This window comes from Panthera pardus, unplaced genomic scaffold (assembly GCF_024362965.1).
Source record: "Panthera pardus isolate Hobbes unplaced genomic scaffold, ASM2436296v1 HiC_scaffold_8, whole genome shotgun sequence".
Taxonomy (NCBI): Eukaryota; Metazoa; Chordata; class Mammalia; order Carnivora; family Felidae; genus Panthera; species Panthera pardus.
This window is the reverse complement of record NW_026527013.1, coordinates 138,109,311-138,129,877: the sequence shown is the minus strand read 5'-3', so window position 1 is coordinate 138,129,877 and position 20,567 is coordinate 138,109,311. Positions and strand designations below refer to the sequence as shown.

General features: G+C 36.6%; 1 protein-coding gene across 6 annotated transcripts in view; it reads right to left on the bottom strand.

The window, feature by feature from the left end:
- The window catches only part of CPED1 (cadherin like and PC-esterase domain containing 1), a 270,971-nt gene that overhangs the window by 157,618 nt on the left and 92,786 nt on the right, over window positions 1–20,567 (bottom strand). For all 6 annotated transcript variants that reach the window (XM_053897714.1, XM_053897712.1, XM_053897715.1 and 3 more), the window contains 2 exons: window positions 17,775–17,907; window positions 16,275–16,443 (listed from right to left, as the gene is read on the bottom strand). In XM_053897714.1, coding sequence (XP_053753689.1) covers window positions 16,275–16,443; window positions 17,775–17,907 — 302 coding nt within the window. The remainder of the gene's footprint in view (window positions 1–16,274; window positions 16,444–17,774; window positions 17,908–20,567) is intronic.

Below are 20,567 nucleotides of genomic sequence, written 5' to 3'. Positions count from 1 at the left end.
GCAATTTGGAAAAACTGGCCACAAATTCTTCCAACCTCTGTATTCAACCCCTCCACCACACCTCCTCCCATTCAGAGGTGGAATCTCTTTCCTCATTTCTTGAGTCTTGGTTTAGCCCTGTGAAGCTCTTTGGTCAATGAAACATCAGTAAATGCAATGCAAACTGTTTTAATTTCCTGAGGCTACTGTAATAAATTACTTCAAACCTGGTGATTTAAAACAGTAGAAATTTATTATCTCATGGTTATGGAGGCCAAAAGTCTAAAATCAAGGTGTTAGCAGAGCCACATTCCTTCTTAGGGATCTGGAGGACAATGCATCCCTTGTTCCTTCCACCTTCTGGTGGCTGTAGGCTTTCCTTGGCCTGATGGTGTATAACTATAATCTTTGCTCCATTTTCACATGATTCTCTCCTCTTCTGCCTGTACCAAATATCCTTTTGCCTCTCTCATATAAGGACACGTGTCATTGGATTTAAGGCCCACTTGGATAATCCAAGATGATCTCATTCTGAAATCCTTAACTTAATTATATCTGCCAGGAACCTTTTTTCCAAATCAGGTCACATTCACGGGTTCTTGGGGTTAGGACATAGATATATCTTTCGGGGAGCAACTCTTCAGCCCACTACACAAACAAAAGCTTGAAGAGAACTTGGCCTTCGGGGCTTGCTCACTGGCTATTCTTGGGGACCCTGACACTCCCACCATATGAAAGAACACTGGGCAGCCTGGTGATGAGAAACACATGGCCACGTCATCTCCATGATCCTAGCTAATGCCAGGCCAACAGCCAGGCATGTGAGTGAGACCAAGCTAGACCATCCAACCTCAACCGAGCCACAGAAATCGGCAGGGCTTGCCCAGCTAACCAAACAGGATAAGGAGAATAATAAATAAATATTTGTCATTTGAAGTCACTAAGTTTGGGGGTGGTTTATTATGGTGCAAAAGCTAACTACTTAAATTTGCTTTTTTGCTTGTTTATTTGTTCACACTGTGTCTTACTTTCCTCTCATTTTGGCATGGATTCTGCATCCCTCCTAAATCTCCCACATGAGAAAGAAGGGGATCTAAGAACTTCATGTTGCTTTATTTTCAGTGCTTAGAGTATAGTGTAATGCCTGCTGCTTCTGGTTTGGCTTCTCCACTTCAAATGCCTCCAACTTCACTCTGACTTCCATCCCCAACACTGAATAAATTTCACCCTTTCGGCGGACAGATTCCTAAGCCTTCTCTTCTCACCTTCTTGCCTGAATATACCAGAGTTGACAACCCTGTGAACCTCAAGGGCATCATTTGAGGATTCTACTTACGATTTGAGACCCCATCTATTTGAAAATAACCCTTGAACCTATGGTGTCGAGAGCAGGCACTTCTGCCCAGGCTGTTTTTACAATGATGGGAATCTGGACACAGGGGACGTGCCTTGTCACATTAGGAAGTGCAAGCAACAAGTGATAGGATACCTCTGTTGGAAATAGCAGGAGGGAGAAGGGAATGGGGAGAAAAAAAACAAGAGGAGGAAGTGAATGAGTAAAGAAACACCAAATTCCCAAGGCGAGAATTTTTCTGTGTAGGGCCCCCAGGCAGGGTATGGAGCCAAGGAGACCTAAGAACCAGGCAGATGGGTGGAACCCCCACATGGGTAAGCAGCTGTGAGATCAGGATCCCATCTCCCTCTCCACTTCCTCACACTTCCTCACTCCTCCATCCTTTCCATCTGATCTAGCTCAGGAAATGACACCACCATTCAAATATTGCCTACAGCGTGCTCTTTGAGCCATCTCTATCCTCTTTCTCAACTCATCACCAATGTTTGTTTCTACCTCGAACAGGTAGAGACTTCTCTCCTTCTGTAGACCACAATCTCACCAACTAGTCCAAGTCACCAAGCTTTTTACTCTGACACCCAAATAGGCTTGCAATTGATTTCTCCACCTGTGCTCATAATCCTCTTCAATGTGATCTCCACGCAGCAGCAGAGTGGGCTTGAAAAGGTAAATGAGAGTATGACATTCCCCTGCTCACCATTTTTCAGTGGCATCCCTTTGCTCCTAGGAAAAAAGTTCAAATTCTTTACTTTGCCTATAAGTCTTGCATGATTTGGCTCTTACCTTTCTCTCCTACCTCCTCACTACCACTCTTCTTTTGTTCAACATAACACACTTTCAGTGCCTGTGATGTTCTGTGCATGTGCCAAGATCTTCCTATCTCAAGACATTGGAATTCTCCACTTGCCAGCAACGTTTCATCACCAGTTCTTCAAATGCCACTTAGTCTTTTTAAAAAAAATTTTTTTAACACTTATTTATTTTTGAGAGACAGAGAGAAACAAGGACAAGCAGGAGAGGGGCAGAGAGAGAAGGAGACACAGAATCCAAAGCAGGCTTTAGGCTCTGAGCTGTCAGCAAAGAGCACAATGCAGGGCTCAAACCTACGAACCATGAGATCATGACCTGAGCCAAAGTTGGACGCTTCACTGACTTAGTCTTATCAATGAATTACAGCCCAAATTACTAGCCAAACCTAGTCAGGGAAATCTTTCTACCATTCTCAAAGTGGGTAAACCAGTTACTATGTACGCATCACTCTTACTCATTTCATTCTCAGCTACATTAAAAATCCATCATTATCTATATTTGTTCATATGTCTATAACTAGTTCTTTATCTGTATTTCATATACCATTCCATACAAGGATAAACTCCATGAAAGCAGGAACTTTGTCTTGTTTATTACTATATCAATGGAGCTTAATTAACACAATGTCTAGCATATGATAAGTCCCCGGTAAATATTAGTAGAAGACGTGAAAAACCTCATTTAACTCATTGGAAGATGTTCCTATTTTATAGATAGAGAAAGTGGTTTGGAAAGACTGAAAGACTTGCCTGATGTCATACAGTTGGTACAAGAACGCTGTTAGTGAACATTCATTCCCAGGCCCCTAGAGGTCATCATGCCTTGGGATTTTCTTTTTAGTCCTATAGATCCAGCACTATAGATCCAGTGTTAGTGATTTATGACTTTTTCCTTTAGAGTAAAAGTGCAACCAGATATTTTCTTATCACTCAGATTGAAAAGATGTCATTATTGTCCTATTCATATTTTGCAATCACATCTCTTTTCATTTTGACAGTCACTCACAGAAAGCATGGAAATGTAATATATTTCCTTAGCGTACTGTTTTTCTTGTGTGACTTTGGAATTTAGAGTAATAATTTCACTCTTTGTCACTTGAGTACATGTTCTTTATGTGGATGATTTGGGTAATCCAGCACATGGGAAAATTCTCATACCTTTCAAATACGTTCAGGCATAAAATTTCTGGTAGAAATCATTTTGGTACAGTGTTTTTTAAAACAGGTAGTGAAAGCTGTGGTACTTGGAACTATTGGATTCTGGAAGACTAGGCTCCAGGCATGGGGAAGCTGGTTTAGAGAGGAAGTCACACTGTACCTGGACACATAAACCTACAGGGACACCTGTGCTATCCTTTCCCATTTGCAGTCCCTTGCTCCAAATTTTAAAGACCTGCTTCATAGAGCTCCTAAGAACTGCTTTCATGAGTATGACAGGGGGACAAGAGGACAAGCTGTTATGAGACTGAGAGGATAGAGTGGTGGGTATGAGGATGCTTCCTATCAGTAAAGAGGGAAGTCAGGGAATGAGTGAATCAGGCTGATGCTCCATAGAGATAGAACTAACAAAAGCGAGGGCATCTATCTGTATAATGTAGTAGATATAGAATGCAGCATGAGGTATGTGTGCAGAATTCTGATAAATAATTCATCTGTATCTGTCTTAGTAGCACTCAGAAAAATGGAAGACAAATGTTCAGTTTCATATCACAATATTAGGTCATTTACATAATTCAAAGGAATTTGCATTAACCAACGCTTTGAGGTTCAGGTTGAAATCAAATAGAAGTACACACCAAAGATAATGGTTAATGGAACGCATTTTCAGATACTAAGTCTAAAATGCTAATGCTAACTCTACGGTAATTAAAAAGAACCTATGTATCACAAAATTGTCTTAAATGGAAAAACAATGTCCAATGACTGACAAATGCTGAAAGCATTCCAAGTAATTTTGTGGGGTAGGCAATTTAAATTGCACTGAAAATGTACCATCATTCAGAATCTCTATTTAGCACTAAGCATGGATTACCAAATCATGTTTTAAAAATAAATGTGTATAATCTGATGAAAGAAAAGGGCCAAAGTGTCTAAGCGTTTTTGTCCTTTTTTCTTTCACTGTTGGACAGCTCAGGCTATTAGTGCAATATCTAAAAAGATCACTTGGGGGCAATACAGTATTCTTGTTTTTCTTCATCTCCTAGCCATGCTAGTTTCCTCAGTGACAAAAGACTGCTCTTTCTTTCAAATTTGAAACCACCTTTTAATATATGGAGGGATAAGGCTGTATATCATTTTAAACTTACAGTGCATAAATCACATAAGACAAATGCAAGTCAGATTTTCTCCTGAAGGGAGGAAAAGTCTGTCTTCTTTTAGCAGACAAATCGGTTTTACCTAGTTGGCACATTTGGGGATATTTTATATTTACAATTTGTCACTGGCTTTGAGATAGATCTCAAAGAATAAAGGAAATTGTTAATAGAAACGTTTAAAATGGCAGACATGTAATAAGCTTCGAAACGTACTGGTGGAAAATTATTTTGTTTCAATAACCAAAGTAAAAATATAAATATCATCTGTGTTCTCCATTGGGTACATATTTTACAATAAACTTAAGCATGAAAGTCATTAATTGTTTGAGATACTTATTGCTATTGCCTTCTCTGGTATTGCGTCACATTCACAAAACACTTGACAAAGGGGTTATTTTTATATCTGATTATTTTTTCAGCAATTTGATGAGTGGTGTCTCCATTCCAAGCCGTTTCTCTTCCCCTGTCTTCTAAGCACTAGGTATCATGTCAGGCACTAAAGGTTTATTTCCTTTTTAAATAAAAAACAAACATAATCTCTTCGTTCAAGGATTTTAAACATACTTAGGCCAATAAATTTTTCTTCTTTGTTTTTGTTCTCTTGATTCTTTGCTGACTTTATCTGATTTTTTTCTCCCAACATATTTTCCTGTCCTCAGAAGATATTTATCATTACCACAGTGATGGAACACTCAGGTGCGTCTTGTAAAAATATAGGAATCAAGATTTATAAAATCAATTTTAACTCTCTAGGTACCTACACAGAAGTGGAAAAACTCAGGAAGATTGCAGGGAGTTTTGCCTTAACTCACGGGTCCATTAACCAAAGCTCCATCTTACCATTCTTTATTGATGGAGAGTAATAAAGGAGGGGATTACAGTTGCGCTGTCTTTGAACATCTTTCTGGCTTTGCTAGTTCATCTATTAAGGAAATAATGAGAAACTCAAAAATTGAAATTAAGAGGGTGCTGTTCTCTATGGATGCTTAAAGTATTTGAAACATTGCTTATATGCTTTTTCCATGTTCATTTTTTGCTCTAAACATTTGTTTATTTTATAAACTTATGATTGGCGACGTGTAACAAATCAGAGCGACACTTCCATGCTGGACGAGCCTGCACTAATTGATAAGAGTTTCTATGACGTCCATATGCCATACACCCCAAGGCTCCAGTTTGGAGAAACAGAAGCTCTTTGCAAGTCCTCCGTTGGACCCCTTCCTCATCCTCGCACAGGTATCCACTAGATGGCGCCAGAGAGAAGCAGGTTTTGAACAAAACCAGTGCAGAGAAGCATAATAGGGAAATACACATCCTAACATCCAAATGCCACTGAGAAACTCCCTTTTCTATCTTTCAACCATTCCGAAGGCATTCATTTACTTCCCCTGATTTCACACTGAAGTAATGATTATATTACATATAATAATGTATATATAAAATATATATATTAATTATGTATATGTATAATTAATTATAATGTAATATATAATATATAATGCATAAATACTAGTTAATTTTAATTTGCATAATTAGTTCACTGAACTAGTTCTGAAAATATATATCTGAATTAACAAAGATGTGAGAGGTAAATTCATCATATTCATCTTTTGTTGCAGAACCTACTCTTAAATCTATTTTCCCCAAATGAGAGGTTTTTTGTATGTTACAATTAATGAAGTACCCCATAATAAAAATAATAACGATAGATAACCATTCATTGATAAACATTTTTTGAGTGCCTTCCATGTTTACAGGCATTTTCTGAGGCTCTCAGAATACAGAACATTGCATGCTGTCCTGAAGCTTATGGTCATGTGTTGAAATGATAATTTTTGATCAAATAAACATGACTATGATTAATGAATAATTATCTTCCTATTTAGGATAATAATTCAGATGCAGTATTAAGAATTAATGAATGTACATAATTACCTGACAAACCTTTTATGCAACAAAGCTGGGAGTGAATGAATGAAATGAATGAGTGAATGAAATTTTTCAAAATAAGAGACAATTTTGCCATCAACAGTACCAATGCAAAATAACAAAATTATTTTAAAATCATGTTCAGTTGCAAAACAACCATTCTTTTTCTAGAGCAATTATAGACCTGAAATAATATTAACACCAAAGTGGGCTGATTAGATATGTTTTTATTTTATAATTGTTATTTGGTTTTTATTATGTCAGCTTTAGCCACATGCTTATTTAATTTTGTGCTTGTTATCTATAATTTTTATTTGTATAAAATCATACTTTAAGATGACCACCCTGATGCAGTTTTTAAATTTAATCCAAATAAGAGTAGATGAAGTAATACATCAATTCATTTTACAAACTCCTGAGACCAGCCTTTTATTCACATTCTTTCTACAAGCTGACATAAATCTCCGGGGCCTGCAGAAGGGCCAGATGCTCAGTAAAAAAGTCTTTTACAAGGTCAGTTCCACAGTCTGCAGTTTTAGATGTAAAATGAAGATCAGAAGAAGAACACTTCCTAAGGTTGAAAAACCATACTGTAACTTTAACCTGCATCCAGAGACATTACTCATTTTTACCCCGGGGAATATATGAGCAATCTCATCCAACATTATGAAAGGCACTGCATAAATACTGATGACAAATGAGGCTAACTTCATCCCCTGCAACTGTGTGATGTCTCCAAACCTGAGTAAGAGATATATGCATTCTTTAAAAAGGGTCTTTGTAAATAACAACATCCCTGCTTTGCCAGAGTTCGCTCTCCTCTGTGTACATTTGCTGACTGCACAGATGTGAGAGGCAGGGGCAGGCACTGGAGATGGAAAATGGTCCCCGGAAAGCCCCAGTGGTGGGAGAGCTGGTGATTTAGAGCTGCAGCCTGGGCAGGATGTTGCTTTAACTTGGGTTTCTTTTGGAGATGAGTCTTACAGATAGATACTGACTTAAGAAAAGCCCACATTATCCCATGTTTTCCCCTTTCTATCAGAGTGGCACTGTCCAGAAATTCAAATTATGACATCTGTCCAAGGCATTCGCCAGAAAGCCACTGGAAGACCACTGAAGCATAGATGAGCTAAATTAGAACGGTTAGGGATGAAATAGATTTGGGCATTTCTTCACACAGTTAAAAAATTTTAAATGGTAGTAACTAGACTTATCATGGGGGTCATTTCATAAGGTATAAAAATACTGAATCACTAGGATATTTATCTGAAACTAAGAAGGTACTGTATATCAATTATACTTCAACTAAAAAGAACATATCATCTCCAAATACAGTTTTACTTCTTAAAAAAATGGTTGAAATGATCCTCAATTGAATTCAATCCAAAACACATTTATCAAGAGCTGATTATATTCAAGGAATTATCTTCATCTAACTTTGACTACCGAATATCAACAAATGAACGTCTTTAAATGTTAAGATGGCTGATCAAACAATGAGTTCATTTAAGTTATGTCTCAACTAGACAAAATAAGACTTTTGACAAGTCTTCCTGCTGGAAGTCACAAATCACTCTAGCAATACATTTTCGTCAAAGCGGTCTGTTCTGATCACAGGTATAAAGAATCTCCAGACGTCATAAAGAAGTTACAGATATGAGAGCTTCCTCTCTGCTGGATAACTAGAATGGATAAAGGGATAAATCGTGACTTTTTACTGTAAGAGCCAAATTTAAATTTATGACATTTCTTGCCGTTAATCTATATGACCTGTGCATAAAGACAGCCATGGACCCATTTGACCAAAATTTACAGTTAGAATGTTCATGTAAGAGTTCCAGTCATGAATTCATGGATAAAACTGGAGGGTTTTGTAATTGAATTGAAAGCATTTTAAGGGAAGAAGTTGTTGAATAAAATATGGCTTAAAATTGGATTTATTATATTCACCAAGAATATCGACACTGCTTTAGCAGCAACTTATTTTTTTAAGAGAGAAAGAGTGAGCACGTGCAAGTGTGGGGTGGAGGGGGAGGAGGAAGAGGCAGAGAGAGAATCTTAAGCAGGCTTCACGCCCAGTGCTGCCCAACGCAGGGGGCTCAGTCTCAGGACCCTGGGATCATGACCTGAGTTGAAATCATGAGTCAGACACTCAACTGACTAAGCCACCCAGACCCAGGCACCTCTAAATGGTTGTTGTAAAACAGAATCAAAGAATATAGTAAACAAATGTTACATTTGCTATTAATTTTCTTTCCTGTTTTCTATGTTCCCCTCACTTTTTTTTTTTTGAGAGAGAGCGAGCGAGCGAGCAAGAGAGAGAGCAAGTGGGGGATAGGGGCAGAAGGATAAGGAAAGCTAGAATCCTAACAGGCTCATCGCTCAGTGTGGAGCCCGACAAGGAGCTTGATTTCACCACCCGGGAATCACAACCTGAGCCGAAATCCAGAACTGCACGTTCAACCAACTGAGCCACCCAGGCGCCCCTCTTCCCCTCAGTTTTAAATTTGAACATCCTTTGGAAACACCTAACACTTACATTTTAAATTGTTTTTATCGTATAGAAGGAGATCTTAGAAAAAAAGCAACTTTATAAACTTTATAAAGTATCTATTTTTCATTATTTCTCAAATTTGCATTTCTTGATATTTTTCAAGTCTCCCTAAAGCTTTGGCAGGTAAAATATCTCAGCAGCAAACCTAATTGGAAATAAATGAGCTCATAGTTATAGCTGTTATTACTTTCATACTTCCACTAACTGCCAGAATATTCTATAAGTGGCCACTGATAACCGGTTTAGTAGGTTTGCCTCACTGCACAGTGCATAAATCACGACTGATTTAACTAAGTAATTCAGCCTTTGAGTCAAGGACTCAGTACACACACACACACACACACACACACACACACACACACAATTGTGTTTCCACAGAATTTAAAGCCAGTAAAACTTTGATGTCACATAGTCAGGCTTCAGAGTGGATCTTGGTCCTGTCTTCCACATTAGCATTGAGAACCGTTTCCGCATATTTTTCACATTTAAAACTATCAGGAGGAAGCAGTTTTGGAGGATGGTCAAGTGATTTAACAGATAAGTAAAATCTATTTGTTTTAGCTGAAGCAACAAGCACTTCACTTAAGGGGTAAATAGACACTCCCTTGTTTTCAGAAATCTAGCCATAGCATCCTGTATAACTTTGACCTCGTAAGGAAATAATCGCTCTCTGGAACATTAACCCAGGAAGCTGTACTACCTCCCTGTGAGAGCTGATAACGGTATTGCCCAGAGTAATCAGGCAAGATCTTGAAAAGACAAATTCCAAGGAGAGGATAAAAATGACAAGAACTGCATGCTTTCCAGTGCTACATCTACTGCTTGCCTCTGTCCTGCAGACGCGACAAGGATATGAATAAGAAACAAACTAGTGAATAAAGCATGAAAATCTAAAGAGAACCAAATCACAAAGAGCTTTCTTTTCCTGTGCTTTACCTTCAAGAAATACAGTAGTCTCCCATTATCCACGGGGGGCGGGGGGGGGGTCTGTGTCAAGACCCCCCGTGGATGCCTGAAACCACGGATACTATTGAACTCTGTAGGTACTCGTTTTTTCTTACACATACACACCTAAGATAAAGTTTAATTTATAAATTAGGCACAGTAAGAGATTAACAACAGTAACTAATAATAAAGTAGAACAGTTGTAACAATGGGCTGTATTAAAAGTTATGTGAATGTGCTCTCTCTCTCTCTCTCTCTCTCTCTCTCTCTCTCAAAATATCTTCTTGTGCTGTACTCACCCTGCTTCTTGTGATGATGTGAGATGATAAAATGCTTGTGAGAGAGGAGGTGAGGTGAATGACATAGGCACGTGATGTAGGGTTAGGCTACTATTGCCCTTCTGCTGATTCATCACAAGGAGGATCATCTGTTTCCAGAAGCCTTTGGTGGCAGGGAACAGAAATTGCGAAAAGCAAAACTGCGGGTAAGGGGAGATTACTGTAGGTAAAAAGTGTTTTATTTCTACCAGTCATTTCTACTGGGGCTAGAAGAAGTGATGCTTAAATAAAGAAGAAAAAAGGGGGGGGGGATACTTCAAAAGGACAAATAATAAAAATCTGTGTGAAGGGGATTGTGCAAGCCGTTTTGAACTGGTCTGTCCAGTGGTGGCAATGGTCAGGATGACTGGAGTGTGGGGAGGGTGGGTGCCAGATGCTTCTTTGAGGGGACAGAATGGAGGAAAGTATTTTTGTTCTCCTCCTGCCTCTCTCCTGTGATCCCCTGTAAAATCCACCCCAGGACTCAGGCTGCTTAATTCTGGGGTGATCATGTCCTGGTCAGGTGAAGACTTGATGAGAAGTGTGAGATTGTAACACATCTCATATTCACTCCTCCACTCTATTGTCTCTCAAACCTCAAGTCTGATGGATTATAATGGAGAGAAGTGCTTCCTCCCAAGGCTTTATTTACTTCCTAAGGGTTTAGGGAGTAAAATTCTGACCAGAGAAACCACCTGCAAGAGTGGCAGCAGAGAGAATTGATTGAAAGTGGTTTTTTTTGTGACGCCTGGAACTCATTCTGTGCCATCTCCTTGGGGACACCTACAGGACTGACCTTCCCCAAAGAGCAGACCCGTTGGAATACAGAGTATCCACAGGAGCACTTCAGCTCAAAGAACAAAACAGGGACACATGAAAAGTACAGCTACCTCCAGTAGGGGGCAAGCAAAGGAAAAGTAAGGCAACAAAGTAAAAGACACATACATTGCTACTAAAACTAATAATAGACTCAGGACCCTGTGGTGCAATGGATAGAACAGTGACTTCTAAAACTAATGGACTAGGAATTTTTAAAAAGCATGATTAATATACTCAAGGAAATAATATATTCAAGGAAGACAGGAGCAAAATCAAATGTGAAAAAGAAATGATAAAGAATCAAGAGGAAATAAAATAAGAAATAAATTGGCGTAAGTAAAAATATGCATACTTCTTAAGGGGTTTCTCCACACGAAATGAAGGGGTCAAAATCTGGACAACAGAAGAAAGGAAGAAAAAACAGTGAGCAAAAATTTTTCAAGCAATGATGAAAACACATTTTCCAGAATTAAAGAGTAAAGACTTCAGGCCCAAATTGGAAACACTCAGTAAGGAGAGAAACAAATAGGGGAGGATGTCATTAAGCAATCTGGAGAGCTAATTCCTATCTTACATGAGTTGTTCCAAAAAAATTGAAAAAGAGTGAAAGTTATCTAGTCCTATTTTATCCAGTAATCTCAACTCTAAACACCAGGTAAGAGAAATATAAGAAAATACAATTATAGGTCCATATCATTTATGAACATAGATATAAAAATCGTAACTAAACAAATCCAACACATTATTGCAAAATAGTCCCAAATAATCACATAGGTTTCATCTCAGTGATGCAAGGAGGTTTTATTAAAAGAAAATCTAGCGATGTAATATACCACAAAAATAAACCTGAGGAGGAAAAAATCATATAATTTTATTAATGCAGGAAAAAGCATTTATAAAGTTCAAAATCTTTTTATGGTGAAGACTCCTAGCTAACTAAAAACAAAAGGGAACTTATTTAACTTTGTAAAGTTTATAAATCCGTCTCTCTCAAAATTACGCTCTAAAAAGGTTTACAAAGGAAATCATGTGATGTCTGGGATTTGTTTCAAAATAAACTGTTGTCTGGGAAGGGGAGTGGAGAGGGTGCAGATGAAACAAAATTATCCATATATTGCAATCGTTGTAACACACTGATGGATACTTTGTGGTTATTTATATTATCCTCCCTACTTTGGCAGGAATTATAAAAATTAAAGACCAAAACCTACTGCAAGCATTTTACTTAAGAGAGAAGCTTCAGCTGCTACACTCCTTTTAAAATGAAGAACAATTTGAGAACACTTAACTCTCATTTCTACCCTAAAAGACAGTACTGGAGGTTCTGACCAAAATTAGTAAAGGGAAAGAAAGAAAGAGAAAAGATGTATAAGAATTAAAAAGGAGATTAAGGAGCAGCTGGGTGGCTCAGTCGGTTAAGTGTCCGACTTCAGTTTAGGTTATGATCTCGAGGTTTGTGAGTTTGAGCCCCGCATCCGGCTCTGTGCTGACAGCTCAGAGATTGGAGCCTGCTTCGGATTCTGTGTCTCCCTCTGTTTCTGGCCCTCCCTTTCTCACACTCTGTCTCCCTCTCAAAAATAAACCTTAAAAAAATTATTTTTTAAAAAGGAAATTAACATGACTTTATTTGCAGATAAAATAATCATCTGCCTTAAAAACTCAAACCTAATGATACCGATGATAAAATTATTGACACAAGTTTACCAAATACAAGTTCAACTTCAAAAATAGTATTTCTCTATCCTAGCAATAACCAACTACACAATACAATGTCAAAAAGCATATCAACAAATATTCTAAGGAATCTAGAAATAAACATAAGAACATACAAGATCTTTCTAGAGAAAATATTTTAAACTCTAATAAAGGAAAAACAAAATGATCTGACTCAAGAGACAATATTACAAATATAATAATAATAATAACATTATTATTATTATTCAAAAATTAATCTATAAATTTTATGTGATTATATATTGAAATTACTGGAGGATCTTAAAAATATACTTGAATGCTAAAATATTTATGAGGAAATAAATGTCTATACCATAGTTAACTTGATTTTGAAAAGAAAAAGTAGGAGCAACCTCCCTGCCAGGTGTTAAGATGTATAACTGTCAAAATAATAAAACAAGTGGGCCAACTGGAACAGAACAGAGAGCTCAGAGGCAGCTCCATATACAAATAGGAACTTATACAGTAAAAGTGATATTACAGTCATGGGAAATGATGAGTTTTTAGCCCATGAAAATTGATTATATAGAAAAAAATTCTGGATCAAAGGTGAACTCTAGTTGAATAAAATATTTGTGTGTCCTGGAAAAATTATAAAGGTAATAGAAGAAAATGAAGAAGCCCACCCCTGTGACTTAAAGATAAGAAACAACTTCTGGAACTAAATCTCCAAAGCAGAAATTATAGGGAAAGTTTAATTTGATGAATCAATTGAAGATTTCTGATCAACAAAGGATACCAAGGATAAAGTTAACCGGTGACAAATTGAGCCATTTGCGAGAGTAAGATACTACTGTTCACCTGTTGCAAGCTGGAAAAGTTAAGTGTTGGGCAGGTTGTCGGGACATGGAAAGACTGATAATGGCACAGAAACTGGCACAGGCATTCTGGAGGGTAAGCTGGCATTATTGAATTCTATCAAATGAACCCATAGCTGATGACCTAGCAAGTCCAATGATAGGTGTATGTTTTCCAGAACAAATGGATTCAGGTTCATTAAGAGTCTAATACAAGAATTTGTACATCTGCGGCACTATTTGGGTTAGTCGAGAGTTGGAACAATCAAGGTGTCTCTCACTGGAACGCTGGTTAAGTGAAGTGTAACGCAATACATCATGGAACACAGTAAATCAGTGCAAAGTAACACAGGAGGTAGACACATAACAACGTGGGTGTTTCCTTCCCGAAAATATGTAGTGCTTCACATAAAAAAGTTAGAAGAAAAAAATCTCTAATACAATACAATTTACATAAATTAAAAGCACATATATGCATAACAAAACAGAACTGCATTTTTACAATAACCTAAACAAAAAGATACACATTAAATCATTGTAATGCTGCCCCAAGGAACTGCATGGGGAATAGGGATGAAATGGATTATATAAATAGATGTGGGAGTCTTGCACCGATGGCTAATGGCAAATTCTACAAGAACAGGGATTTTGGACTGGGCTCCGTAAACATTTGTTGAATGCGTGAATGTGACATGAATTTAGTGATACGATTCTTTTATCTCTCAGTACCTGAGTTCCAAAAATTAGGTTGCATCATATGAAACTGCAACTTTTTGTAAGTCAAGAATGGCCACATACTAGCAATTTCATATAATTCAACCTAATATAAACAGAAATCTGAAAATAATTAAAGGTACTTAGGTAAAAATAAATAGCCACTGTGAAGACTGGTAGGAGATAACGCGAAAGACAAACCAAATTTGATGCTACTTTTTCATAATTAACTAAAAAACACCTATGTTGATATAGTTACGATAATTGTTCTTTAAGTATCTTATGACTTAAGTCATCAACACTATTTCCCTAAAATGTCAGCCATCTATTTTACTAAGGAATATAGCATTTGCACCTTTTATCATGCTGATCCTTTTTTTTAATTGACAATATTTAAATGAGCCATTTAAAACATTTTTCACCATTGGAAGATTTTCCAGAATTTACAAAGTAGTTTATATAAGATAAATTCTGAAAAAAATCAGGTTCAGTTACTTCTGAATCTCTTGAAGCTATGAAAGGCATTGCACATTCTTTTTAAAAACAACAACAACATTTTATTATGATTGAGATACAAAAAGCTGTACCTATTTAACATATTCAATCTGATGAGTTTGGAGATAACTACACCCATGAATCCATCCTCACACTCAAGCCATAACATATCTATCCCGTCCAAATTTTACCTCCCACCCTGTGTATGTATGTATGTGTGTACGTACCTATATATTATGTGTTATTTAGCGATAAGGACACTTAACATAAGATCTACTCTCTTAGCAAATCTTATTAACTGCAGGCATTATGCTATACGTAGAACTCTAGGTCATACTGATCTTGCATAACTGAAACTTTGTACCAGTTGACCAACATTTTCTCATCTCCCCTTTTCCCCCCACCCCTGGTAACTATCATTCTATTTTCTCTCTGCTTTTGTGAGTTTGACAATTTTATTTCTATTTTTTATAATGTTTATGTATTTTTGAGAGAGAGAAAGAAAGAGCACAAGCAGAGGAAGGATGGGGGGTGGGGCGGGGGGGGGGGGCGGGGAGAGAATCCCAAGCAGGCTCCACTCTGTTAGCACAGAGCTGGACGCGAGGCTCAGTCTCACAAACCGTGAGATTATGACCTGAGCTGAAATAAAGAGTTGGATGCTTAGACGACTGAGCCACCCAGGTGCCCCGTGTTTGCAAAGTTACATTGTTATATAAGTAGGATCATGTAGTATTTGTTCTTTGAAGGAATTTTTGATTTTACAGAAATAATTGTTCAGAGGACAGGTAAGACAAAACAGGAAGAAATTGAAAGAACATACAAACCAAAGCACTTGAGTGTTCTTTCAATTTCTTCCTATTTCCTCTTAACTGTCCTCTGAATGATTATTTCTGTAAAGTTGGAAACTTCTTAAAATTTACCCAATACGTTGTCGCTAGACCTCATTTTCAACTGAGGCAACCTGAGTTACCTTTTATAACTAAATTTTTGGGGAGTTATTATTAAGTGCTTCCCAGAAAACTTTCTCATCATGCTTTATATCATGACTTACTATCTTAGGCACACTTGAGAGCTTTGTTTTTCACTTAGGAAATATTCCATATTGACTACTGTGACAAAATAGGTATTTTGCTTCCTAAGAATGAAGAAAAAAACATAAGGGAAAAGTAATATTTTCATTTGTTGCAGTGAGTATATTTTTCTTAAATAAGTGAAAAGTCAAGAAAACAGAATACAGCTGAGAATTAGCTTTGTAATGGGTCAAAGAATTGAACTAAAAAGATGAATTGAGAAAACAAGATGTAACTTTTGTGATCCCTAGTGAATTAAGCTGCTTCCAGTTCATTTTTGAGCCTGCACCTATTAAATGAAAATCTCCACTTGCAGCAATAAAATGATGCAATCTTTGTTCAATGGGATTTGATAATCATAAAGGTCAGAGAAAGGCAGTTCAACTCACTTTACTTATCTTTAATATACTTTGAATGAAATAACAGCTTCGATGGAATTTTACCTTGACAGTGAAGCGTTTTTTCTTTGGTGGATTCCAAACTGCGCCGGTTGAATGAATGAATGCACGCAAAGGGCTTAAAGATGTCACCAACACATATGCTTTAAGAATCACAGACAGTTCTTCAGCTCTAAAGATTGTTTCATGTGGAGCAAGGACTGTTGTTTGATTCCTAAAAAATAAAACAGCATAGCTAATGCTCCATAACTTAGGGTATGTAATTTGTAAATTACCTCGAAACTTTGTACACTCATCTATCCTTTGTTGGACCTCAGCCTTCCATGTGTGGGTTTCCTTCAGCAATCCCACTGCTCATTAGCATCACTACAGGTACATATACAGGTACAGAGAGAGAGAGGAGATCAAACTGATAAGAGTTCTGCACTCTGGTAGATTTAATTAAAATAATTTTTTTTTTGAAAGAAAGGTAGGAAAATACCTAAAATGAGGTTTAAAGATTTCAAAGATGTACATTGGTCATGTATGTACCATCACTACAAAAGTGATACAAATTATAGTTTAGGGAACAGTGAAACCTGACATTTTCCAGTCCTGCCCTCGATTGCCTTTGCTCTACCTTCTCCTTGACAAGAGATACTATTATATTTCTCAGTAGTAGACAGGTCACCAAAATATGCCAACATACATTCCCCACTAATTTGATTCTACCCAATAACCATCACCACAGGTAATTCTGGATTAATTTAAAGCACAGAGCATGAAGTAAACACTTCAGTCTACAAAGGAAAATTAACACTAATACTTTGTGATGAAACAAATATACTTTCCTCATAAAAGATGCCAAAATGTTTAACTATTTGCTTTTTGCATGATGTTTCTATGTTTCATATCTAAGTTTAATCAATGAACAGACTATGCTATTTCAACCTTTGAAGTCTTAGGTAAACAGAGGTGCATATGATCCTTCAATAAATACTGTTAACTGTGGAAATACTACCTAATAATTATAAAATTAGATGAGGTAAACTATTCTGTCTCTTGGATAAGATAATGAAAATCTCTTAATTTTTCACTATAATCTATCTACTTTGAAAAATAATTTTCCTGGAGGAAACTTAAATAACTTGGTACCCTGCAGTTGCTTTCTTAGATCATAAGGGCCATAAAAAAATATATTAACTAGAAAAAAAAAATCATTCAGCCATACTCATAGACCAGGGCAATGTCATTTGAGTACAAAATGGAAGTTAAAATTTTATAGTTTCACATTGTCAAGGTTTCAAATTCAATTTCCATTAATGTAACTTCCTAGATAAGAGTCCTATTTACCCAAATGTTTATTTTTTGGCAGGAGAGGTTTGAATTAGTCTAGGAGAAAATCAATGATGGTGTTCTTTATTAAGAAGAGATAGCTGAAATTTTATGTAATAGAACCTAATCATTCAAACATGTAATACCCCCTAGATATCTTCAGGAGTTTTCTCTTATTAGCTGTCTCCAAAAATGCATGCTGGATAGAACAATTCAAAATGATTAGCTTACAGCTGTTCACGTTGCCAGTCCCATGGTTTCCACATATGTGGCTTCACTGTTTTTAAAAGGTCACTCAGAGTACTCTGCTTTAACTGTATGCTCTGATCCAGACACACAGAGGGGCTCACCACAAGTCGCAATTCTGAAAAAATTCAAAAGAGCACAAAACAGTCATTTTATCATTTCTTTTTGGAATTGCTTCCAAAATAGTGTTTGCTGTGTTCAAATACAGGGTCCATGGGAAATATGCAACCAATTTTTTCTCCATTCTTAATCAAAGTTAGATTCATTAAATCATGGATGTTTAGAAAAGCCTTTGTTTTGTAGTTTATTGTCTTACAACAAAACAGGAAAACAATTGTAATAACTGATTTCAAATTTTCTTGCTCAGAAGGGAGGTAGATATGATGTCTCCAACTGACCTCACTGAGCAGATCTATTCTCCCCACATGTTAGAGATGCACTCTTAATATGGGGAAGATGGCTGCAGGGGCAGCCTCTGTTTGTGAGGAGAATATTACATGGCTGACTTGAGTAGATTTCCTGGCAGTGCAGTCCGTCATGTGCTAGAGTCTGTCATGCTTCATGATATTGGTAAAGTCAACAATAGTGCTTTATTATTTTATAAAATATTATTTAATAGTTTTTTGAAGTATATAAAACTGAAGACCAACAATAATGACTTACTTCAAAATACTCACTGGTATTTAAAAAAAATAAATGTATTGGATGTACATGGTTAGAAAAAGCAAACTGTATAGAAAGCTATCCAGATTGGAAAAACAAAACAAACAAAAAACTCAGAAGCACCCAGCAATCCACCCCTAACCAGAGCCTCTCTCTGCCAAAGCCAATGCTTTACATATTCACCTTTGAAGTCCAAAGAAGCACCCAATGGGTAAGATGCATATGGCTCTTCAATATGTAAATTGATACAAATATCAGTATATCTACATTACTTATACTTGTAGATGTTTCTGCTTTTTAAATGATCCAAAGGAGACATTATAGTAGTTCCCCTCATCTGTAGCTTCACTTTCCTCAGTTTTAGTTACCTGTGGTCAACCCCAGCCAAGAAGCAAATGATCCTCCTTCCAACGTACCATCAGAAAGAAGGTCAGCAATAGCCTAATGTTATGTCACGGTGCCTATGTCATTCACCTCACTTCATATCATCATATTGGTATTTTATCATCTCACATCATCACAAAAAGGATAAATGCAATACAATATTTTGGGAGAGACCACATTCACATAACTTTTATTACAGTCCAGTTATAACCGTTCTATTTTATTATTAGTTATCGTTGTTAATCTCTTACTGTGCCTAATTCATAAAATAAACTTTATCTTAGGTGTGCATGTATAAGAAAAAACATAGTACGGATAGGATTTGGTAATGTCTGTGGTTTCTGCACAGGGGGTCCTGGGATATATTCCCTAGAGATAAGGGGGGATTACTGTATAATCTAGGTCTATATCTAGCATATTAACCTACCAATCCATCCCAGAATCCTTTCCATATCAGCATATATATAGAATTACATTAGACTTCTTAATGGCTTGGGGTGTGCTGTTAAATGAATGCACATTTAATTTAATCGTTCTTATTGTTGTGTATTCAGATTAGTTTTGTAATGTTTGTCTTCTGTTATTTCAAAAATACTGCAATGAATGCTCTTATCCATCTATTTAGGTATACTTTTACAAGTTTATCTAGGGGCAAATTCTAATCTGTATGCGTAATAGTCAGATCAACAAATAAACGCATTGTAAATTTGATAGCTATTACTGAATTGCCTTCGTTGTCCACATTCCCATTCTCTCCAGCAGCATTTGAGAGTTGTTGTTTCCTTACTGCCAGGTCACAGTGATTTATTTTTAAATTATACAATTTATCTAGCTCTCAAAATGGAACAAAGCCTTTAAATTATTTTTCCCCCTTGTGCACGTTTCATCAATACTAACATAGTCTAATTTAAAACACTTCACACTCTTAAGTAAAAGTCAGCAGAAGTCAAGCTGTTCAATGTATTCCCATATCTCATTATTTAGCACAGTGTGATCTTTCTCAAAAAATGATAGCCTACTTGGAAGGCTTCCTTATTAATGAAGTTCTAATACATCATAATAAAAGAAATACTCAAATTGCTTGTTTCTGGAGGTGGCAAATGAAGAGTCATTAAGGTAATTTCTTTTCTTGGGAATCACAACTTAAAAAAGAGTTGAACTGTTTCTATAATCCTTTACATTTGCAGCAAGGAAATGTGTTTTCTTTCTTTCTTTTCTTTTCTTTTCTTTTTTTTTTTTTTACTGAATAGACCTTTTTAGAGTTTATTACTAGGATAAGTTTTGTCTCTCCAGAAGAGCTAATTTGTGGCCTTCTTTTGTATAATATGAGAACAGTGTAATTTACTCCGATTTCCTTTTTATCCTTACTGCCAGGAAGCACAGCATTGATTTGAAGCCCAGGCAGAGCTGACTTTGAAGAAGCTATCCCTATTAAGTGTTTTACCAAGATAGCAGCTCACTGATTTTCAGGAAGTAGTAGTCAGCAAATATGTCAAAAAATAAACAATTTTATGTCACCCACTTTTGGCTTAGTTCAAGTGGAAGAGCCTATAGCATGGAGCTAAAGGAATCCAATACAGGAATTGTCAAGAATATGTCAGATTTCCACATCAGCCCCTGAAACTGTGGTTGAACAGTGGAATTTAATATCGATTAAAGTAATTTTTACCCTTTGTGAAATATATATAACTTTCCATTATCTTATTCCAGGTTTGGAGGTTACTCTTAATG